The sequence below is a fragment of the Cucurbita pepo genome, chromosome LG08, assembly GCF_002806865.2.
Source record: "Cucurbita pepo subsp. pepo cultivar mu-cu-16 chromosome LG08, ASM280686v2, whole genome shotgun sequence".
NCBI lineage: Eukaryota > Viridiplantae > Streptophyta > Magnoliopsida > Cucurbitales > Cucurbitaceae > Cucurbita > Cucurbita pepo.
In genome coordinates this window covers 906,509-929,953 of record NC_036645.1, presented here as the reverse complement: position 1 = coordinate 929,953, position 23,445 = coordinate 906,509, and the positions used below count along the sequence as shown (strand labels likewise).

General features: G+C 32.3%; 2 protein-coding genes across 3 annotated transcripts; both read right to left on the bottom strand.

Annotated features, from left to right (window-relative positions):
• Positions 1-1,842: 1,842 nt before the first annotated feature.
• Positions 1,843-6,464, bottom strand: LOC111800504 (ER membrane protein complex subunit 6). 2 transcript variants are annotated; one of them, XM_023684224.1, is made up of 6 exons: positions 6,333-6,452; positions 6,218-6,246; positions 5,977-6,109; positions 5,423-5,618; positions 2,558-2,577; positions 1,843-2,207 (listed from the first exon to the last, which is right to left on the bottom strand). In XM_023684224.1, the coding sequence occupies exons 3-6, from the start codon at positions 6,087-6,089 to the stop codon at positions 2,177-2,179; spliced, it is 360 nt and encodes a 119-aa protein (XP_023539992.1). In that variant the 5' UTR covers positions 6,090-6,109; positions 6,218-6,246; positions 6,333-6,452; the 3' UTR covers positions 1,843-2,176. The 2 variants fall into 2 exon arrangements, with proteins under 2 accessions (XP_023539992.1, XP_023539991.1); XM_023684223.1 differs by lacking the exon at positions 6,218-6,246 and having other exon boundaries at positions 6,333-6,464.
• Positions 6,465-12,985: 6,521 nt separating this feature from the next.
• LOC111800736 (transcription factor MYB78-like) lies at positions 12,986-14,447 on the bottom strand. Its single transcript, XM_023684556.1, has 3 exons — positions 14,197-14,447; positions 13,957-14,086; positions 12,986-13,837 (listed from the first exon to the last, which is right to left on the bottom strand). The coding sequence occupies exons 1-3, from the start codon at positions 14,360-14,362 to the stop codon at positions 13,228-13,230; spliced, it is 906 nt and encodes a 301-aa protein (XP_023540324.1). The 5' UTR covers positions 14,363-14,447; the 3' UTR covers positions 12,986-13,227.
• Between the last annotated feature and the right edge of the window lie 8,998 nt (positions 14,448-23,445).

Genomic DNA, 23,445 nt, shown 5'->3' with positions numbered 1-23,445 from the left:
CCACCAACGAATCCTCAAGCTCTCAACAAACGAGCTTGGTTCTTGTTGGTTGACGAGAAAGACTCCGATCACACTTTTTGAGTCCTAAAGAGAATCTAACAACACAAATGTCCTACCCAAACTAGCACTCTTGACACATTTGTGAAGTCTTCGGTTTACTCTAGGGTTGTTTCTCAAACTATCTCATCCGGCTATGAGTCTATGCACACAAGGTCTTACTCTAATAGCTTGTTAAATCATCAATCTAATCATCAATCAATTCGAAAGCTTAAACTAGTAAATTCTAATAAATTTAACCATACCAACTGTCGGACACATTTTTTTATAAATTCTCGAACATCTACCAGAAACACTGTGATGAAAAGCAGATCAAAAAGAGAGAACTACAGGAGATCTCACAAATCATCATCTACCACGAGTAACGGAAAGATGATTAATCCACAAGCTAAATGAGTCAAAAGAAAGAAGCTAAACTCGCCATAATTGAATGAACACAATGATTCACCACAAAAACACTGAAGATGATGATAATTTCCTACGGAAATTCTCCTTTCTCTTCTCGGAATGGGAGGTTCAAAAGAATTCTCCAATAGTTTTCAACGCTGTTCAAATCGATTCAGTGATGAGACCTAGACTTTTAATTAGCATTCAATTAAAGCAGGCTTTCTAGTTAGGGATCCTGACGTCAATTCGAGAAGACGAAGAACGCAATCATCAGGAGCAAATAAACTATTTAAATTCAAAACTACAGAGCATATTATTGCTAACATTTCGAAATAGAAGCAACCAAACTAAGGAAATATATACAACATACTCAATCGGCGATTGAGCTAATCAGAGGGTAAATCCACAGCACAAGAAGAAGCAGGACAACATTGTAACGAGAACTAAGGATTCGAGAAGAGCGATGAAGGTCCATAATAGATCATCGAGAATGGAAAAATCAAACCACCTGATGTTCGGAGAGCTCCACTCGATGCCGATGTTTGAGAAACTGAAATCCGGCCAACTGAACGACGCCGGACGCAGTGAGAGACTGAATCCCGGCCAACGGAAACTTGGCGCGTACCATCTCTGGCTCATCTCTCCGTCTCCAGCTCTAAATTGACCTCAATTTGATATTTGTGAGAGGGAACCCGGATTTTTTTTCCTTTTTATAGACAAAAATATAAATAGATGTTGGAATTATCTCTAAATTTTATCAAACAATTTTTTAAAGTAGACCTTAATTACCATTTTAAATAATTAATTCAATCCTAATAATTAAATTAAAAATAAAATAAAATAAGTTACAATTTACCCATTCTTAAAGTTAAAAAAAAAATATAATTTTTTATTTTATATATACAAAAAATTTAAATATCATTTTTTTATATTTGACAAGTTATTGACTTATTATTATTTTTTACTTTAACGACATATAAAACATTAAATAATAATTACCCACTAAATATTTAAGATTTAGATAAATCGATAATATGTGTCTAATTATATAAAATTATATAAAACAGAGGGGAAAAACAGGTTTTAAAAAATATAAATGTGCATAGAATGCATGTGAACCATAATTAAAGAAAAAGATAAGAAAAGATACAAAAATTTTTTTTTGGAGTTTTGTGTAAAAAATACAAAATTCAAATCATATTTCAAAATCAATGGACTAAACAGCAAACAGGGGTAGGGTGGGTTATGCTGCTCAAGTATAATTACCATCACACCCCTACATGGTTCTAATTTTTTTAAAATAATTCATATATTATTATTGACGAATGTTATAATGCACAGATCTCCTAAACATAAAATTAAAAGTTTTGTTCATACAAATAAATATAAATTTGAAAGTTCAGTAGCTAAACTCGTAATTTCACTTATAACAAATCCGTGCAATTTCACGAACTGGTAAAACTAAAAGGAATAAACAAAATCTATGCCCATTCTACTCGTACAGCATCAGAAAATCCTGCTCTTACAAACCTTAATAGATTCTAAACATAGTAATGAAGGATTTATAAATGAACTTGTCACGATGTCATTAGGAATTGAAACGGAACCAAAAGATGTAACTCAATCTAATAATTATTTCCAAGGACAAAAGTCGTTAACTCCGAGTCTTCGGTGGAATTGTACTGGAATCTGCAGCTACTTTCGAATTCGAATTCCTACCAGCATTCTCGACTCAGAATATATGAACGATATCGTAGGCAAATCTTTTTCATGTCAAGAAAAACATAGTCGACAAAAAGTTTCTTAGAACTCAAGTCTATAGTTGTACAACCGTTAGAACATATCCTGTTCAAGTAGGTCGTGTCAACGTACAATTTCTAGAAGCAAGCAATTCGGTGTGAGAACAAGCTTTTAAAGCAACGCTAATCAAGCGTTTTCTCTAGGAAAAATAATACTTTCGAAATTTTTTCTAGTGCAAGTTCGAAATTTTCGGAAAGTATTTCAAATAGGCAAAAGAAAAACACTTTTATCATATTGAAAGATTGTACCAAACACACACAATTGGCATACTTATCAAACATCATGTATAACTATAGAGTTATAGAAAGGATACGTCCAGAAGAGCACGAAGGACTGCAAAGTTAAAGCAAAAGGTTAGTTTCGATAGGTGCATGCCAAAACACATGAAAATAACGAACAGACAAATAACATGGTGAAGGTGTAAAACAATTTCTTGACTCAAGCACCCATAATGTGCTGAGACAATGATCAAACATTTCTTTTGTCTAACAGAAAACTATGCTCTCTAGTCTCTACTGAAAGATTATCAGAGGTTATTACGGGCCGTTTCGAAAGTCTAGAATTCTGGAATTCTCTCAAACCCATTCAGGATAGGTCATTTACTCCTTCATTTTAGACTATTTACAGAAATATTATTGCAGGAAAGGGGCTTTGTTTTAACAATGAAAAAAGGGGGATGTTGTTTACAATATTCCGAATGGTATTCGTAATTTAAATAAACTATGGAAATCATGAACAAAATAAAATTAGGTTCAGAACTATATCAAGAGTATCTGATACGGTATAAAGCAAGCTACTTCAAACTATATCATGTGACCTTTCAATTACCTTATCAAACTTTAGGTTACCTTGTTATAATATTAATTTAGCTTGTTATAATATTAATTCTAGGATTTAAGGAGGTTTATTGTATTTTTTATTTTTTAGAGTTTTTTTTTTTTTTTTATAAGAGACAATTTCATTGATAATTGAAATGTACAAAGGGGATGTAATATCCATGATGATTACAAAAGACCTTCCAAAATTACAATGAGAGAGGTATAACTATAGGAAGTAAAAATATTAGACAGCTTACACCAAGATATAGCTTGGTAAAAAACATTGTCGAAGAGTTTTGTACAAGTATGTGTCTTTTCCGCAAATATTTTTTTATTTCTTTCTTTCCACAGGTTCCAAAAGAAAGCCATGATGAGGTTTTTCCATAGTAGGGTTTTTGCATTCTTGAATGGGTGGTACGTTAAGGACATGTCCAATAGACCCTTTACCTCCTTAGGAAATGTGAGATATCATTCGAATATATTAAGAATCATTGTCCAGAAATTCTGAGCGCATCTACATAACATAAATAAGTGGCTTTGTGATTCGTTTCCCTTCTTGCATAATGCTTTGGAGAAAGAGTAATGTAAGACATTCTTTTTTCTTGAGATTTTTGCTTGTGTTATGCATTATTTTCCAATTAAAGAACTTCACCTTTTTAGGGTGATGTCCTTTCTTCTACTTTTTTCCCATGTTCATGATCAAGAATTTTGTAGAGAAGATCCCATCAACACTAGAGAGCCAAGTCGGTAAATTTGATTTGTTTGACAATACCATTGGGACAAGGTCAAGGCTTAATTCAACCCATTTTGTTGCTTCAATATCTTTTAAATTTCTACCAATCTTCAGGTCCTAGAATTTGTTGACAATATTCCACGTTTTAGAGAATTATTCCTAAGGTTATAAGTTATAGTTAGCTAGTGGCCATTATGGTATTTATGGACAAGAAAATTACAACCTTTCAATTGGCTATAGGTTAGCTAGGGGCCATTATGGTATTTATAAATAGTCATTCAAGTTACTGCTTAGTAGGAAGATTTTGGAGATTAAAATGAAAGTCGGATATTATGCTTCTTAAGCCATGAGCTTGTTCCTTTACATTTCTGGTGTTTAGATTTGAATGCTATAGTCATTCAAGTAGCCTTGATCAAGTTATCTTGTGGAGTGATTCGAATCACGAGTTTGGAAACAAGTTTTCCTTACTCTTGATCTTGATCATCAAGGTAATCCGATTCAAAACTTACCCTTAGGTTGATTGTTTATCGTTTTGGGGTTCTTGAATGTAACGTCTCAAACTCACCGCTAGCATATATTATTCTCTTTGGGCTTTCCCTTTCGGGCTTCTCCTCAAGGTTTTTAAAACGCGTCTACTAAGGAGAGGTTTCCACACCCTTATATATAAGGAATGTTTCGTTCCCTCTCCAACCGATATGGGATCTCACATTAGATAATTTAGTTCTAAAGGTCTTATTTTCCAGCGAGGTTGTTAGATCAAATTCTCAAGAATTTCATATCATTATCTATTCTATGGGTCCTACAATTGTGCCCTTGAGTTCTAAGAAAGTAGAGGCATCCGTTAACAACCCCTACCATAGAATTTCAATTCCTAGAAAACCTCCATCTAATCATTCATTGTTTAGTAGGCCATAATCTTGAGACAAAGCCAAGAAACGCCCATTGGATTTTGGAAGCTCCGAGATTTAGTCCTATTTTTTTCCAGTTATATCCAACTCAGTCTTTCAGGCCATTCAAGGTTCACTGTAGGAATTGGATAATTGGAGGTGTACAGTGAATAGGAAAAGAAGATAAATCCCTTAACATTTCCACTGCCCATATTGATAGTCTCCTGAAATCAACTTGCTCCTCTATTTTTATATCCTTAACCCATCAGTATAATCAAACGACCTCAAATTGTTATCCCTTTTTTAATCTATTTAGATTTAAACTCTTAGATTAACAAGGCATCTCTAACTCATACAAGGTTTTCAAAATATCCTTCAATTACAATCTCACCAAATAAACCCTCATTTGAATTGCATTTTCCTTTATTTTACTTAACAGGAAATGAGAAAATTTTACAAAAATCAGCAAGGTATAAAAGCCTAACCAGGATAAGAAATCACCCTAAAAGGTATGCAACTAATTTCTTCACAATCTAGAACAGACGTATGCAACTAACATGAAAGGGTTTCTAACTTAAAAAACCTAGAAGCATTAAATCTGAATATTCGTATATTTAAGACAGAATTCAACAGAGGTCAGTTTGAAGTAAACAAATTGATCTAATTCACTTATTTCCTCTTCTCTATTATGTCTTCTAACTTTTTTCCAATCTAAAAAAATAAGAGCAGAGAATGCATACCATAAGGCCACTCAGAAAGCCATCAAGTAGAATCTGGTTCCAGCTTTCAAAATACGAATGAAAGGAGAATCCAGCCTTAGCTGCAAGTCCAATTGAAGTAATTGCCATGACTAGGAAATAGAATATAAATCCAGTCAGGCTAGTGAATCCCAAAATTCCAGCAATTACTCCACCAATAATAGACAAAAACGTCCGGCTGCAAAAGATGATACGAAATTTACAATCTAGTTCACAGAACTCAAAAGAATTATAAGAAGATAATAATCATCTATTCCGTTTCGGTAGCAACTCAAATTAAATGCAGACACTCCTGAGAAATTGAATTGAATCAGACTCCGTCGCACAGTGATCGGGGCCCATTGAAATTTTAGGTCAGCCAATTCAATTTACAGTTACATAAGCTGCTAATTAAAAAGAAACAAACAATCCTTCTCAAAGATTTGGGAAAGAAGAGGCCTATCAATGAAGGATTCTAACTCTATAAAGATTCATAGTAGTCAACTACGGTCAGACGATTTTGCAAACAAGTAAAGTTAGTTGATGCATCAAAAAACCTGTAGTATATAATCTTCAAGTTGTTTTGCAAATTTTCAGCATTCAAGATCGGTAAATCGTCGACCGCGTCAGACGATTTCTTCTCGGAAGCATTGGAGGAATATCCAGCCATAGCTTCTAACGGCGTCTGATCTGAAGTTCAAAAATGGCAGGAAATTGAAAAACCATAATAAATTTAGACATGAATCTTCTCGGCAATTGAAAGACAACACGGTGAGTGAATAGCGATAGAAAACCTACCGGATCTTCTGCAACTAATGGATCCAAATCTATGAAACAGAGAGAAAAATTGCAAAATGCAGATGCGGATTGTTTGTATGATCTGAATTTCAGAAGAATAATAACAGTAAATTACCAGTTGATTGCGATCGATCCAAGGGGAGGAAGGTAAGCCTTTGTCTACGAACAGCGGCAGCTGTGAGTCTTGTTATTGTCGAGTTGAGCTCTCCCGTTAGCCTACAAAATAATTTCTGGGTTAAATTAAAAAAATATAATCTCAAATTTTTTTTAAAAAAATTAATAGATTTCTCCAATTTTAATTTTAAATCTAATAAATCTTCAACCATTCAAAAACTAATTTCAAATTAAAAAATATCAAATAAATTAAACATTTATTAAACACAAAAAAATTAAGATTTATTATATTTCAATCAACTTGGGCTCTAACAGGCCTGTTATTCCGAAATTTAAGGCCCAAATATGTGTCCTGGCCCAACAAGAATACAGGCCCGTTAAGAGCTATAGCAGCCCATTTTTGTTGGGCCGTACGTCAAAAGCTTAACAATTATGTATATAAACTACAAAAAAATTTATAAATATAATAAAAATAGATAAGAATTAAAGGGTAATTACACAAATATCGTTAAAATTTTAACGAGAAACCCGACCGAACGCATAACTTTATGTATCATTAACGATATCGACAGAAGTTTTGTCATTATCATATTCAATATATAACCTAGTCATCTTGACCTTAAGCCGATCAGGTTCTTCGGAAAAAAAATAAAAGACTTCATTTAGTGACGTCATGATCTCCCAAGCACAATTAAGTAAAACGTGGAGATAAATTATGTACCCTATTAATGTCGCAGCTCCCAAAGTCGATCTCGTGTTTATCTCATTAAACTAAATAAATAAATAATCTAAATTAAAATAATAATAATAATAAATAAATAAATAAATGCAAATGGGGTTAAATTTTGCTGTGTAATTTTCGGCTTTTGATCATGTTTAGGAATGAATACGGCGGAACCCACTGATTTCAAAATCAAATCATTTTCTCTCAATATTTTAAAATGCAATAATTAAAGTTTTTTTATTATTATTAAAAAAAAAAAAAGAATTTAGAATTTAGAAAGCGGGTTGACCCGTGTTTCGTGTGCCGATGATCCAACAACAAGTAAACGGGTACTATGGTCGGCCAACCAACAACGCGGCTGCTGTTGCTTCCTTTTTCTTCTTTATCTTATTTTGGTATTGTTTCAAATATAATATATATATATATATATATATAACTGTGATGTCCCACATTGATTGGGGGAGGAGAACAAACCACCCTTCGGTGTGGAAACCTACCCTAGCTGTTTAAAGCCTTGAGAGGAAGCCCCAAGAGAACAATATCTGCTAGCGGTGGATCTGGGTCGTTACAAATGGTATCAGAGCCAGACACCTGACGATGTGTCAGCCTTCTCGCTGTTCCGCGAAGGGGGTAAACACGAGGCGATGTGCCAGTAAGGACGCTGGGCTCCAAAGGAGGTGGATTTGGGGGCGGTCCCACATCGATTGGAGGAAGGAAAGAGTACCAGCGAGGATGCTGGGTCTGGAAGGCAGCCTTCTCGCTGTTCCCCGAAGGGGAGTAGACACGAGGCGGGACGCTGGGCCCCAAAGGGGGTGGATTTGGGGGCAGTCCCACATTGATTGGAGGAAGGAAAGAGTATCAGCGATGACGCTGGGCCCGGAAGGGGGGTGGATTGTGATGTCCCACATTTATAAGGGTGTGGAAACCATCCCATAGCAGACGCGTTTAAAGCCTTGAGGGAAAGCTCGAAAGGGAAAGCCCAAAGAGGATAATATCTGCTAGCGGTGGATCGGGTAATTACAATAACAAATTATTTTCGAGTAGAGTTTTAGCTATAGAAATATATGTTCACTAGGATCGGTTCTATTGACGCAAGCTACATTATTTTTATTATTTTATTTCATAACATCGTAGACGAGTACATATATCTGAACTAGATGAGTAATGCTCGGTTTGACACCCGACATGGTTTTGCTAGATACTCGTGATGTCATATCAATACATACGCAAAGTGATATCATAACGAGCGGGAAAGAAAGTATTTTTTTAAGAGTTCGGAACTAAAATAAAAATGCTACGAAAGGAGATGGAAGTACCCGAGAAACGCGATAACGAGGAGGCATCGTATCGACGTTGATATGTGTATGGGTAGAGATTTTTATTTGCACAACAAATATTGGAGGGGTCACAATCCCACCCAACGCCAAACACCAAGTAAAATTAGCCATCCGAAATCAATGCAGCCAAACAAGGAACTTCCAAAAGACTTAGATTTTGTTTCATTTATTTAATATCAATTTGTTTTGTACAACTCCCTTTGGTTTTGGTTTACGTAAGAGAAAGGGATTGTTGGTTGTTATTGCTTCCAATTATTACTATACGTGTCTCGTTTAGGGTTTAAAGTAACTTTTTTGTGGGTAGGTTTCATTTTGATACGAACTCACTTTAGGACAGACGACGAGGATTCAGCTCGTACAATATTGTTTTTGCGATGTACGTGTATGTGTTGAGCTTACATTGGTGTTCGGCGCTTAGCCATTATGTGGGACAAATCTAAATGCTACAATGACAAGGTGAAACGGGACAAGTCAACTAGGGTCGTAGTGTGTAATGTGTGGGAATCAATGGTTGGTTTGTAATATTGGAACATACTACACGTGACAAGGTGCATTGAGAGAAGTCAACCAGGGTCGTAGTGTGTAATGAGTTGGAAGTAATGGTTGGTTTGTACCATTTGAACGTACTATACGTGACAAGGTGAAGTGGGACCGATCTAATAGGGTAACAGAGTGTAATGCGTTGGAATTGGTGGTCGACTTGTACCATTTGAACATACCATACGTATGTAACAGTCCAAACTCACTGCTAGCAGATATTGTCCTGTATGAGTTTTTCCTATTGGTGGGCTTGAACTGTTACAAATCATATTAAAGCCAGACATCGAGCAGTGTGCCAACGAGAACGGTGGAACCTTAATGAGGGTGAATTGTGAGATCCTACATCGATTGGAGAAAAGAACAAAACATTCCTTATAAAAGTATGGAAACCTCTCTCTATCAGACGCGTTTTAAGATCTTGAAGGGAAGCCCCATAGAGAACAATATCTACCCGGGGTGGACTTAGTCTGTTACAACGTGACAAGATGAAGTGAGATGGATCGATAGGGTAATAGTGTGTAATGCATTGGAATTCGTGGTTAGTTGGCTTATATAATAGGTGAGACGGTCGTACCATTTGAACATTGCAGACAATGTAACGTGCGTTCTCGTTTAACATATCACTAGCGTCGTGATCAATTAAATTAATCTCCTCCAAGTTGTTAAGCACAAAAAAGTTAAAAACCCTTAAGGAATGGATAAGCATTGACGGTTGACTCGCTGTAGAAAGGAAAGAAAAAGGCAAAAGTCATGAGCACTCACAACCCTAATATCAATTAGTTGTAACAAGTACAAATCCCTTGAAAACCCTAACCAATAATATTCAATGAACTAAAACAAGCCCGGTGTCGACTTTTCCCGTGTCGTGTTGTATTGGATAAAATTTTCAACGACGCCACCGTTCACCACGATGTGGCTGCTTCGTTACAATCATCAGATGTAATTTTCTAAAATTTTCCAAAACTATCAGTCGTGTTATAGTGATACTGTTTGTTGTCTTTCACAACTATCATCCGATATTATCCGGTTTGACCCGTTACGTATCGTCATTAGCCTCACAATTTTAAAACGCGTCTACTAAAGAGAGGTTTCCACACGTTTATAATTTTTAATTATATGGTTGGTGTCGTGTGCGGCCTCGATAAGCCCATATTGAGTTTCAACTTTGAATTACAAGAATTTCAACTATGGTTGTGTGTGGCCGCCATTGAAGCACAGCTTTCTGAAACTGAAAGCTCACAAACTCCCATTACCCTTTAATTTGCTAATTAGTTCCCATCGCTTTCAATGGAAAGCCTTCCACGCAAGTCCAAACCCCACATGCCGTCTCTTCATCTACTTTCCTCTCTTTCATTCCTAACTTTACCCTTTTGACATCTTATTATTTTCGCTCGTCAACTTTCTCGATCGAGTGTACCTCACGCATCATTTCTAAGATCGTATCGTAGCTTTTTAAAAGAAAAATTATGGTTAAAAGCCGTCGGAGTACTCTAACGTTATTAACCATGGTTAATGTCGATTGTAGTTTATAATAATGGATCCCAACTAAGTAATATGTCACCAATTTGAACATAACTCAACTTATCTAGACGTATACACTCGATTAGAACGTTAAAACAACATTTCGGAGAGAAAAAAAAAACTAAAGATTCGAGAGTGACAATTTAGCTATAGATTATTTATGTCACTTAACTCTGTAGTGAGTAAACTTACATGCATAGTTACAAGGTTTTTCATACATTTTTAATCCAATTTAAATATCTCATTTTATTCTTCGAGAAAAAGAAAATGTCGAATTCAATAATAAATATAAATAAATTACATGTTAAAAATGAGAAATATAATTGAGATCGAATGTATGTATTTTCATTGATATTCATAACCTTTAAATATGATACAAGCTATCAACTAATACCTACGAATAAAAAAAATATAAATTAATTAAATATTAAAAATAAAATAAAATATATTACAAATTAAATTATAGAAGAAAAATATCGATATATATTCTATAATTAATATATTCTCTTTATATAAAAGGAAATGGGGCAAAATGGTAAATAAGAGTAAATTTAGGACCCACAAATGAAATAAAAAGAAAAAATGGGGGGTTTGAAAATGAGAGTTGAGAGAGCCACGTGAGATAGTGGGTGGATAGGGGCAGCACAAGGGTTTGGATCCTCCAGGGTGGGGCCCACCAACTACATGACTGACAAGTCAGTTTTTTAGACAGTCCAGTACGACATCGAAAGACGAACGGATCCCACGTGTAGAAGACCCATTTGCCACGTGTGTATGTCTTTTAGGAGTTGGAGTCCAGTTGTCGCCGTAGATATCTGAATATTTTCACTCAATAATTATATATATGTTCTTAAATAAATAATTATTTATAATATTTAATAAAATATTATAAATAATTACAGAGTTTTACCAAATTATAATGACTAATTTATACTTAAATAGTTTTTTTAAATTTTAATTCAACTCGAATTTCGACCGAAAATATAATAAATTAATCAATTGAGTTAACTAACGGAGGCCGTTTCAAGGGTTGCGGCTGTCAGTGCTTCTATTGAGGAAGCCTAATTTTAATTTTTTTTTTTTTTATTTTCTTCTTGTGATGAGTGTTTTTCCGTTTCCACGTGGCAGTTTATGAACAGATTAGCTTTGTGGACCACTGACAAAGTGGGTTAGCTTCGATGCACGTGGCTTACGGAAGATACCCCGCCGCCATACCCAATCTCTTCCATTTCATCACGTTTCAACCTTCACTTTCGCACGTGCCACCTTTCATTATTATTATTCTCACATTTTTATTACTAATTGTTTTGTATTTATTTTGCATTTCAAATCTATTTTTTTTTTAAATCTTCTTTTAACTCAAATCAATAAGAAAAAAAATGTCTCATTGATGAATTACGCTTATACCCTCTTTCATTGTATACTGTTGAGGATAAAAAGGTAAATTTGTCATAGCACATAAAACAAACTTCTAATAAAAAAAATATGATGGGGTGGGAGTGCAAATATTGATAGTTTATGGGTTACAATGTGAAAAGTGGTTAAAAAGAGTGCAAGATTGAGGTAGCAATTTGTAAATAAACAAATAAAACAAGGGGACACGGTACATAGGTGGCATTCATTAAACATGATAACAACATGTTTTAACTTTTGAAAATTTGGCCCCATAATAATGTCTTTATTGCATTTTAAACCCTAGGAACCGACGAATCAGGGAGCTCCACGTTAGTGGAATGAGGCCCTTTTGGAAATCTAGAACATTGTGGAAACTTTTGGTCTGGTTCAATCCCTGTGGACATCAATAATATCTTAATTATAAGATTAGCTTATAGTTTCTTCTAAACTCCATACAAAATTATTATTTAAATATTTAAAAGTGGAACCAATTATTCAATGTCTTTTATTATTTTAATTCAACATTATCCATCCACATAACTATTTCTACTTCCCATCATCAAAACATTAACCTTTTTAAATTAGAGTTAAATTACACTTCTACCCTTATGGTAAAACCGATTTTTAAATTAATTATATTTGAGGTCGAAAATTCGATCCTTATTTTACATTGTTGAACTCGAAATATTTAATCATTGTTCACTTTATGTCAATTATTGAGTTATATTCGTGAAAATATCTAAAAAATCTATATATTTGATAAACTAAAACGTCAATACAAGCTCGTAGGTTTAGTGTTCGAGTATGTACTAAATTGTTTTGAAAGTCAAATTTTGTAGATATGTTAGTTGTGTATACAGCTAGACGAGTTTGAAAATTACGAGCTCGTGGACAATTGTTTTTTCACCTACCCATGTTGTAAACACGAATTAGTTATTTCATGATATTGACGGATAATATCTTTTGATTGCGAGAGACTCTCACTCAATAATAATTATTTTATATAGTTTTTATTAATTTATTATTTTTTTAGTTTAAGCTCAATAATAAACCTCAAGGAATTGATAATGATACCATAAAATAATTATTAAAAAAAAAAAAAAAAAAAAAAAAAAAAAAAAAAAANAATTATACAAATTCCCCCAAAGCCCCAATAATTGCAAATTTAAAGAAACACTTTTTTAAACAAAAAAAAAAAAAAAAAAAAAAAAAAAAAAAAAAAANAAAAAAAAAAGAACAATCCAAAAAATTGGACTCTGTTCTTCGTAAAATCCTAGAATTCTTCTAGTTTTGTACCCTTCTTCTTAGAAGGATCATGATCTTGATCTCTACAAATTATGTATAATTTCCCATTTTTATTGCATCTTGTTCATTGTTTTTTAATTCAGTTGCTGCTGCAAGAGCCAGAAGTAGTCGGCGCCGGGGCCGGCGGTACTCCAGAAGTTCTCCGATGTGTCAACGCCGCCGTCCTCCGCCAGCCACTCGCAAGAACTCTGCTCCATCGCTTGAAAATCCAATTCCCCCTCGTTAAAGAATCCAACCGCCGAGCTCTGCATCGGCGGCGGCGGGGGTGGCGGTGGTGCCGTATCTTGCCCATACCCCACCGAAAAACAACCGAAATTATTGTAGCAATCCGTCAACTCCGACACGGAGGAGCCCTGTGTCCCGTCGGAGGAGCCTCCACCGGAGCTGGAATTCTCCGACGCGTAACTCGGAGTGACTTGTGAAGTACTAACGAAATCACTCCCGTTCATCAGCGGCGGCGCCACTGATCCGTACGATCCGTTGCCGTCGACGGCGGTTGCCCCGGCGGCGGCTTGAATCCGTTCGACGAGCCGCGGTATCCAGAGATATCGCATGGTGTCCTTGAATTGCTTGCTGTTAACGTCGCATTTCAGCTGTTTAGCGTGCTTCTGAACTCGAGTCCTCCAGTAGTTCTTTATCTCGTTATCTGTTCGTCCCGGTAAATGTTGAGCAATTTTCGACCATCTGAAAATTAAAATTAAAATTTCTTGTTCTTAATTCATAAACTAATTTTTCTTTAAGAAATCAATGAACAAATCATACATTAAATATACATTTTACAATTAAGCAATAAAATCGCATACCGATTTCCCCAACGAGAATGAAGATCGAGAATCAAGAGCTGTTCTTCAAGCGTAATGTTTCCACGGCGGACGTCGGGGCGGAGATAGTTCAGCCACCGCAACCGGCAGCTTTTTCCGGTACGTTTCAGACCTGTAAATCAATCGATGAATTAAAGATTCAAATGTACGATTAACAAAATCAGATTCAGAGAAAAACAGAGGAATCGGAATCAGTTAGGGTTCCGGCGAGGAATCAGTTACCTGCGCAGCGAGCGAGCAAATTCCAGCGGCCGTCGCCGTGATTAGCGATGTAATTGATGAGAGCTATGTCTTCCTCGACCGTCCACGGTCCACGTCTCAGGTCTCCATCATCGTCGCCGCCGTGGAAGTTACCGGAATCGATCATTCGGTCTTTATTTCCGTCCATTTCCCGGCGATCAGTAGAGAAAGGATTTGATTTCCGGCGAAGGTTTTTAGAGAGAGAAAGGGGGCTACGGGGAGGACAGAGAAGAAAGGGGGGTGGTTTTATAGATAGAGAAAGTTGAGGGCCTTAAAATGAGAGAAAAAGAAAAATTAAAGGAGTAAGCCGCAATAACGGAGTTTAATTAATTAATCACTTAATTACCACTTAATCTCCATTATTAATGAAGTTAATGCGACTCTCCTCTCCCTCCCGAGTTCTACCTTTTGACTATTTAGAGCCCCTTTGAAACTTGAGCTTATTTATTTTAGTGGCCGTGTATATTAATTCCTTTTATTTTATTTTATTTTATTTTATTTTATTTTATTTTCTTCTAAATTTTAATTCTTCTCCTATTTTATTTATTATGTTCAACATTTTACACTAAAAAAAACTAAATTTTAAAACAGCTTGTTAATATTTTATTATTAATTAACTTTAATTTAATTCGTTCATTTTCCTCTACTTGAAAATGTATATAGCTTAGTAAATTTATTTTATTCTTAAAGTTTAATTTATTCCATTAAATCAAAATTAAACCAAATAAAAAAATAAAAAATAAAATTACCAAAATACCCTCCGATCATCTAACCTAATCGGAAAAAATAAACCCAAAAACTAATCAAAATTTTAATTTTGTATATTGTAAATTCTTATAAAATTTGATATTTAAAAGATTAATTGATTTATCGAATATAAAATTTTAAGTTTTTATGAGATCCAATACTTATAATTTTATTTTTATTTTTATTAAATTCGAAAATTATAATAAAATTGGAAAATAAATGAAAATATATGGAAATGGGTAGCATAAAAGAAGGGATAGGGGTAGAATAGGGAGAAAAAAGAGAAGGCAATGAGCCGTCAAAATGCTGGAAGCTGGCGACCACGCTAGCCTATTACTTATTGAGCCAAGAGTTGGTATAGCGACCACGCTAGCCTATTATGTAACATTTCGGGATCCCAAATTTTGAGCATGAGACGTTACACGTAGTATCAGAGTAGTCTTCTTTTAATAGGTCGTGATTCAGAAACGACACAAGATAAAAGTTAGAGAGCATTTGGTGCTCGAATAAAATTTTATTTTATTATCAAAGACATCAATTTTGTTACGTTTTTTAATTAAAAAATTATAATTATCGTTTATTTGTACCATTTGTATCGTACACCCAAAAAATAAGAAATAAAAAAATAAACTAACCCCACGAAAGGTACCGACAAAAGTGACATTACAAGAACCAAAATATCCTTCGCAAGAATCTCACGAGAACGATAGTCAAAACCGAATAATTAATAGTCGTTAGTAAAAAATAAATAAGCTAGATATTGCCGTATTTCATTTCGAGAATTTTTCATATATATATATATATATATATATATATATATATTTATTCATTCATTAAATACTTTCATTAATTTTCAATAAACATCGATTAATCACATAAAAATAATATATTTTTTTTAAAAAAAACCTTTTATATGAATAAATGTGATTAGATGTCCATGATGGATTATATAATATTAAGATTATATATATTTTTTATTTTTTATAAATGTGGGGTAGCCAGTAGAAAGCCTAATATTCTATGGGCATGACGGTCACGTGCTAAAATCTATGTCGTCCACTGCCTATTAAAAATATATAATTTTTATTAATTTAGTTAATTATTTTTATTAAAAAAATTAAAATGATTTATTTATTTATCAAATCCCATTTGGAATATGCTTAAAATATTAAGAATTATCATTTAATAATCGAGGAATATATTCTGAAATAAAGACCATATAATATGTACAAAAATATTATTAAATTCATATTATTATCTATTTTTAGATATTTGTAACTAATTAAATAATTAAAATACGATGCGTGTAAGAAGAAAAAGGTTGGCAGGGAAAATCTAGAAGGATGGTCGACTTTTATCATTCTCCTACTCCCTTAAAGGGAACTATAATAAAATTCAAAATTAATCATTATAATAATAAATGTTTTATCATTTATTTTTTAAATAATTTTAATTATAACTGAAAATTTATCGAGTTAATTAATTTTTATACCACATTTTAAAAATAAAATAAAAAGTAGCAACGATATCATCTAACACGTGCTGCTATGTTTAATGTCTATGACTCTCACGAATATAGTAACTTTTTTACGGTTGAATCAAAACTAAAACTAGAGTTAAAACAATATATCAAAAAATAAGATTTTCTTGAATGTAAATCGAAAGAGTGAGACAATCCTAGGCGGCGGATTTCGGTTTGGACCTGTTCTTCAAGGACCCGTCTTTTTAAAGACATTTTCTTTCAGTTGGGCCTCTACAATCCCTCTAATGTGAGTTGGATCTCTATTCCCAGCCTCCTCAATCAACGAGTACTACTACTTGTTCCTGTGGAAACAGACAGATATCCATATCCTATCGAACGAATGAGGGTTGAGCTTGATGCGCTTGTACTTCAAACTATCTTGACCTCGGTTAAATTCGGGAGAGTTTGATGCGCCTGTACCTCAAACCATCTTGACCTCGGTTAAATCCCGGAGGTTGCTTGCATCGGCACACTCACCCAAGGTATGTGTTAAAAGATAAGATCAAAATGAGGAAGAAACAAGAAGGATAGTGATTGGAATTTTGAAAAATCAAAGTTAAAAAGCCGAATTTTAAGGATAAATGGCTTTGACTTATTCAAAGGACGGTGCGTTTTGGAAGAGATTAAAAAAATAATAATAAAGAAAAAAAAAAAGAATATATATTTTATTTTTATTTTCTCTTCAAACTCTTCTGAAGCGTCTTTGACCCAAACACGTCATTGTTTTGTTAACTTAAAATTAATTATTATTATTATTATTTTAATTTTTATTTTTGTTATTCTCCCATTTTTGACCTTCAACGCATGCGCTCCTTAAATTAATTTTTTTTTATTCTCTCTTTTTGCCTTATTTGACCATTTTACCCTCGTAAACCATAAAAGAATTGATTAAAATAAAGTAAATTAATTATGGGATGAAGTATACGTAACTATGTAGGTTCGAAACTCTCATATATTTGAATCAATCAATATTATATTATTTTATATTATGTTTTCTCCCGCTCGAGTTCTTCATTCTCGGTAGCCTACGTGTCAATTGCACTTACAACCCCGCTGTTAAAAAGCTCCATCGTTTTTTGCTCTTCATGGAATTACTCAAAATGGAAGGGTCAGCTGACGAGGACTCGGGACAGATTACTTTATACTTAAATTTCTGAGATGGATGCTGATGTGGCAATAAGATGTGTCCCAATCACGTCCACCGTTTTCTGAATATCCCAATTTCTTTTTCCATTTTTATATTGTAACACAATGATATATATATAGATTATATATAAATAAAAAAAATATGAATGTTTAATTTGTTCGTAAATCCATCTAGAGCATTTCTAATGTAACTGATTGTAAATCTTTTACCGAACATCTTATAAGGATCGAATATTCGCTAGGTTTATAATCAAATATGCATGTCGTAATATGAGTAGGAATTCAATATTTAGGTGCCGATTTCGTGTAATCCAAATTAGCTTAGTGACGATGACCGTGACGATGACGATAAAAAAAATAATAAATAATTGATGCCAATGTGTCTCTTTCTCACTCTAAAGAGGAGAGAGAAAATAAGAGATAAAAAGGAATTTTGGAAGAGAAAAGTAAGTCATTTCTTGAAAGGACAAGCATATTGACACGAAGTCCAGATTCAGTGGCACCTCATCCTTAAACCCACCATTCTTTTTGTCCCTTTTTTTTTAACTTTTTTTTTATTTTATTTTATTTTAACTATATATATATATACACACATACATATATATATATATATATATATATATATATATATATATATATATACATAACTTTGCATAGAACGTCTATATATATGTATGTATAAAGATAATGAACTAAAGGACGTTCTATGCGAAGTTGATGAATTAAAGTATAATGTTTGAAATTTTAACGACAAACTTAGTAAATTTCAAGTAATTGTAAAATATATATATTTTTTTCTATCGACCACTTGTCACCGTTGCACTTTGATGGCAGCGGACTTGCGATCGTGGGGCACTTACTTATCAGCAACAAGTGAGTTAAGCTTATTCGTTCTCGCGTCGTCTATGGCCAAGCGACGTATGCTCGAGCTTTTGGCCTTGATTCAAGAAGAAAGTTTTAGAAAACAAGGGCAGAGAGTTTTGAAAGTAAGATTTGAGAAATTGAAATTAACATTACATGAGAATGTAAACAAAATGCAACAACAACGGCGTAGAGAGGACATATTTTATCTTTGTTGGTTTTTCTCTTTTGAGCTTTGGTTCAAAAAATTTAGAACGTATCTGTTAGAGAGAGGTTTCCACACCTTTATAAATAATGTTTCGTTTTTCTCCCCGACCGACTGGGATCTCACAGTCCACTTCCTTTTAGGGTGTGACACGAGACGATGTGCCAGGATGTTGAGCCTCAAAGGGAATAGATTGGTTGGGAATGAAATCATAACATTACTTATAAGGGTGTGAAAACCTATCTCTAGCCAGCGTGTTTTAAAACCTCTCTAGTAGTCGGGCTTGACTGTTACATTTTCAATTTTTTAAAATTATTTTTACAATTTTGTTATGTAAATTAAAATATTTTTAATAATGTCGTTTTCGGACCCAATATAATAATAATAATTAAAACGTAGGTTGATTAGGGGATGTTACGTTTAGGTAATGGATCGTATCACAACCCACTAACTATCATTATCAATTGGGTTTGAAAAATAAGTGTAATATTTGTAAATTATTCCATTTTTATGACCAATTTGGTTGATTAAATGATCATTTTAGGGCCTCAAACTCATCTATTTCAAACCCTATCGCTGCCTATTTCCTACTTAAATGCATCCAATTTCAACCAAAGTATTCTATAATTAATTTTGTCACACCCCACTAACTTCATTCTCAATTATTGAATAATTAATTATATGCTTTTTTTTAGTCCCAAAAAAAATTATATTTAAAAAATTAAATAAAAATACGTTTAAATAATTATTTTGTATTTCTTTTTATCGTCCCAGTAAAAAACGGACAGGTGAATTAACCGAGACAACATCTAAATAAATGTAATTTTTATTTTAGAAGGAGGATAAAAAGTTAAATTATTAATTATAAAATATAGCCATGGTATTATAATTACATTTTTATTAAAAGTGGTGAGTTTTATTATTTAATATTTTTTGTGCATTAATTAATTTTTTTTTATTAAAATGAGTTACAAATTTAAAAAATTAAAACTTTATGGTAAAAATTCATATTAGATATTTATGTCACGTTAATCTGAACCAAATACAAGGCCTAATGTAAATGCACAAAATATCATTGGTCGCCATATTTTACTAATACGTTACTAATCATTATGCCAAAATTTAAAATTCCAACTTTACCCTCTTTTGTCCTATTGGGAAACCGCGTTTGTCTTTTGCTAAGTGGGGCCCTGAAACGTAATTTCGCAATTTTATAATTTATATTTATTGAAGCAAAAATAACTCTTTTTCTACCATATTGTGCTTATTAATAAATAGAATTAAACAATATAGTAAAAATAAAATAAAATAAATCTATTTTGTTGTTTAAATTATATTTAAGTTTTTTTATAGCAAAATAACATTTCTTATAACAATATGAAATTATCTCTCTACTTGATGCATTTTTAAAATTGTGAGGCTGATGACGATATGTAACAAGCAAAAGCGGATAATATCTACTGTCGCAGTTACATAATATTTGTATTTCTATTAAATTAAAAGTTTATTTGACATTAATTTAAAAATGAAAGCTATTTAATTTTTTTTTTTAATTTAAAGTATATAAAATGGTCTATTAAATATATGCACGTGATTGTATAAAGGGCAAATAATAATATAGAACTCATCATTTTCCTCCTTAATTATGGGAGGCGTTACACCTTCTAGTTTCTAATCCTTCCCTTTAATTAATCGCTAATATAATCTCTCTCTTAATAAGTCTTCCAAGCCATCATTAATTTCAAATTAATTCATAGTTTTCGCTCTTATTATATACTTTATAATTCCCATTATAACTTTAATTTTAATTTCAAATCAAACAGACATTTAAAAAAAAATAAAAACGTATTGAAATATAATATTTGGAGAATATATTATTTATGAAATATATCATAGATATTATTTTTTTAATGATTTAATTTATAGTATAAATAATATATTTTCCCCTCAAATATTTTTTTTTTTTAGGATTTAAGAATAAAATTACAAAATTTTAAAATTAGATATTAACCAAGTAATTATGGTGATTTTTTATTTGCAAAAAGAATTTCACTTAAAAATGTATTATAAAAATATTAAAAATTAAGAGTATAATTTAATTGAGTGGATAATTTGGATTTAAAGCTTAAATTTCTATGAAATAAAAATTTTAATATAAAGTTTAGGGCCTACAACAAAATATCTATAAATATAAAAGACCAAATTATCAATATTATTATTTTTATTAATTTAATTTCGATTCCTTTTGTCCATTATTTAACCGCGTTTGTAGCATTAACTAGGGAATTCATTAATTAAAAATAATAATTATAAATTAGGTTTTTGTTTTAATTATTTAATTACAATATGAACGAAAAGTGTATGAGAATATATTTTTAAATTTTTTTAATTTGATAACAATTTCCATTCGTTGTATTTGAAGCAAGAACATTTTTTCTCTATTATTTTTATTTAAGTTGTTATTTTTTAACAAAATAAAAATAGAAAATACCTTTTCATTATCCAATAATTTTTTAGTGCTAAATGCATTAATGACCCATTCATATATTATTTATTTAATTTTTCCCGTTTTATTTATTTTCGACGATCTAATCGTATGGGTTCATAAGCCACGTGAAAAAATTTCTAACAAGTATGTTAGTGAGGACTAACTATTTTACGTTTAGGAGTCTCGTAAAAAACCCATCGTAGAAACAGCTAAAGATAAGTAGATAACGTGATCGTGCCGTAAATAATACATTGATTTTTTAAAATAATATTCACTCATGTTGCATGTTGCACGTGCAAATTGGGAAATATTTTCAATAAAGTTACCACTAAATTATAACTTAAATATTTTTTTTTAATAAATATTTGATTTATTTAGAAAAAAGGGAGAAAAAAGTGAGTAGGATCAGATGTCTAAATAATTAATTATTATTATTAAACTTTCATCATTGGAATTTCTTTTAATTCCCTTTTGTTATTATTGATTCCTTTCACATTCCACACGTTTTTTCCTCAATAAATAATTAATCATGCACTTGTAAAGTTTCTCTCACTCTTAATTTCTTTATTACCAAAAATATTTAATTCCTTTAATTTCTATTATTTAAGCTTAATTAAATCAATTTAAATAATATTGCAACTAATATTAAAATTATTTTAAGAGATAAAATATTTTATTCCTTAATATTTTAGTAAAAATATACATTTAAAAATCATTTCGAAATTTTTAATTGATTTTTTAATTAAACATGTTAAATACTTTCGTATGATTTACGAGCTTCGGTTGTTCGAATTATTCATAAAATAAAGTGTTTTTAAAGCTGTTAAAAAAATAGTTAGATAAGAACGAACATTTTTTAATTAAAAATACTGAAGTTAAGCTTCTCAGCCTTACAATTCTCGTGGTGCCTCGGGTTTTTTAGTTGGCTAAACTCTAATGGTGAAATATGAACATAATATAACAATAATTTAAAACTAAAATTATTTAATAATAATAATAAAGTTTCACATTTTTTAATTATTATTTTTCACTTAATGCTAATTCAATGTCTGCCCGCTGCCCGGCCGTCCAATTTGGTCAGTTCAAGTTTCAAATTGTCCCCTTTGTGTCCCTCTTTTTGGGGCTTCTCCATGAATTTTTACCATATTTTATGTTTTAAATGTTCTTATGCCTCTAAATTTGTTTATCGATCATCTTTAAAACATGTTTTTTTTTGTCTTTTTATGTCTCGATTGACGCGTTTTTATTTGAGTGTGGAATTAGAATATCAGACAATGTCATATTATTGTCGTGAAATAAATCAGCTCTCAGTGAGGTTTTGAGTATGAAATTTTCGATTATACACCTTTACTTAGCCTTGTTAGTAGAGAAGCTCGGTTTGGTTCATATATGATAACATCTCTACGTAATTATTTACTTGACAAATACTCTCTTTGGCTCGGGTTTTGTAGACTACACCTAGTTTCAATTGTTCGTAATTGTATGGCGGGTCTTTTCAATCACGAGCTACTTCTATATCTAAAGAGTCTAATTTTATTTTTTCCCGTTAACCGTTGAATTTTAAATTACACAAAGATCAAAATAGTTTTAAAAAATCAAATTAAATAAACCCAAAATGGATGAGTTCCATGGCTCACGTGATACACGTAGGATCCATAACTTTGTAGATAAAGAAAGGCCCAGGCCCAATTGAATTGATTAGATAGAGGCCCATTTATTAAAGAGTCCATGTAGATCCAAGTGCTTTATTGGCCCAAGTGATTATTGGGCTTTTATTGGCCCAACTATATTGCAAAACGTATTGGGCTTTAAAGCCCAATTTAAAGTCGGGTCAACTTTCAGCCCGCTTCGATATGAAATGGTGTTCACCTCTCATGTGAAATCTCTCCCGTTGGAGGCTCAACGTCCTCGCTGGTATAGCGTCCGATGTCTAGTTCTGATATTATTTATAACAACCTAAATCCACGGCTAGCAGAAATTGTCTATTTTTGCTCGTTACGTACTGTTGTCAACCTCATAGTTTTAAAACGCGTCACTAGGGATAGGTTTCACACCCTTATAAGAAATGTTTCGTTCTCCCCTGAAATTGAGGTGAGATCTGGCGTTCTTATGAGTATTTTTTTATATTAATTTAACCTATATTTTATATATTTAACAAATAATCATTATTTTACGTATTAAAATTTATTGAGCAAATTATTACCAATTTATCATATAAAACCTTTTTTTTTTTCTTTTTTAATTCAACGAAATTCGAACTCT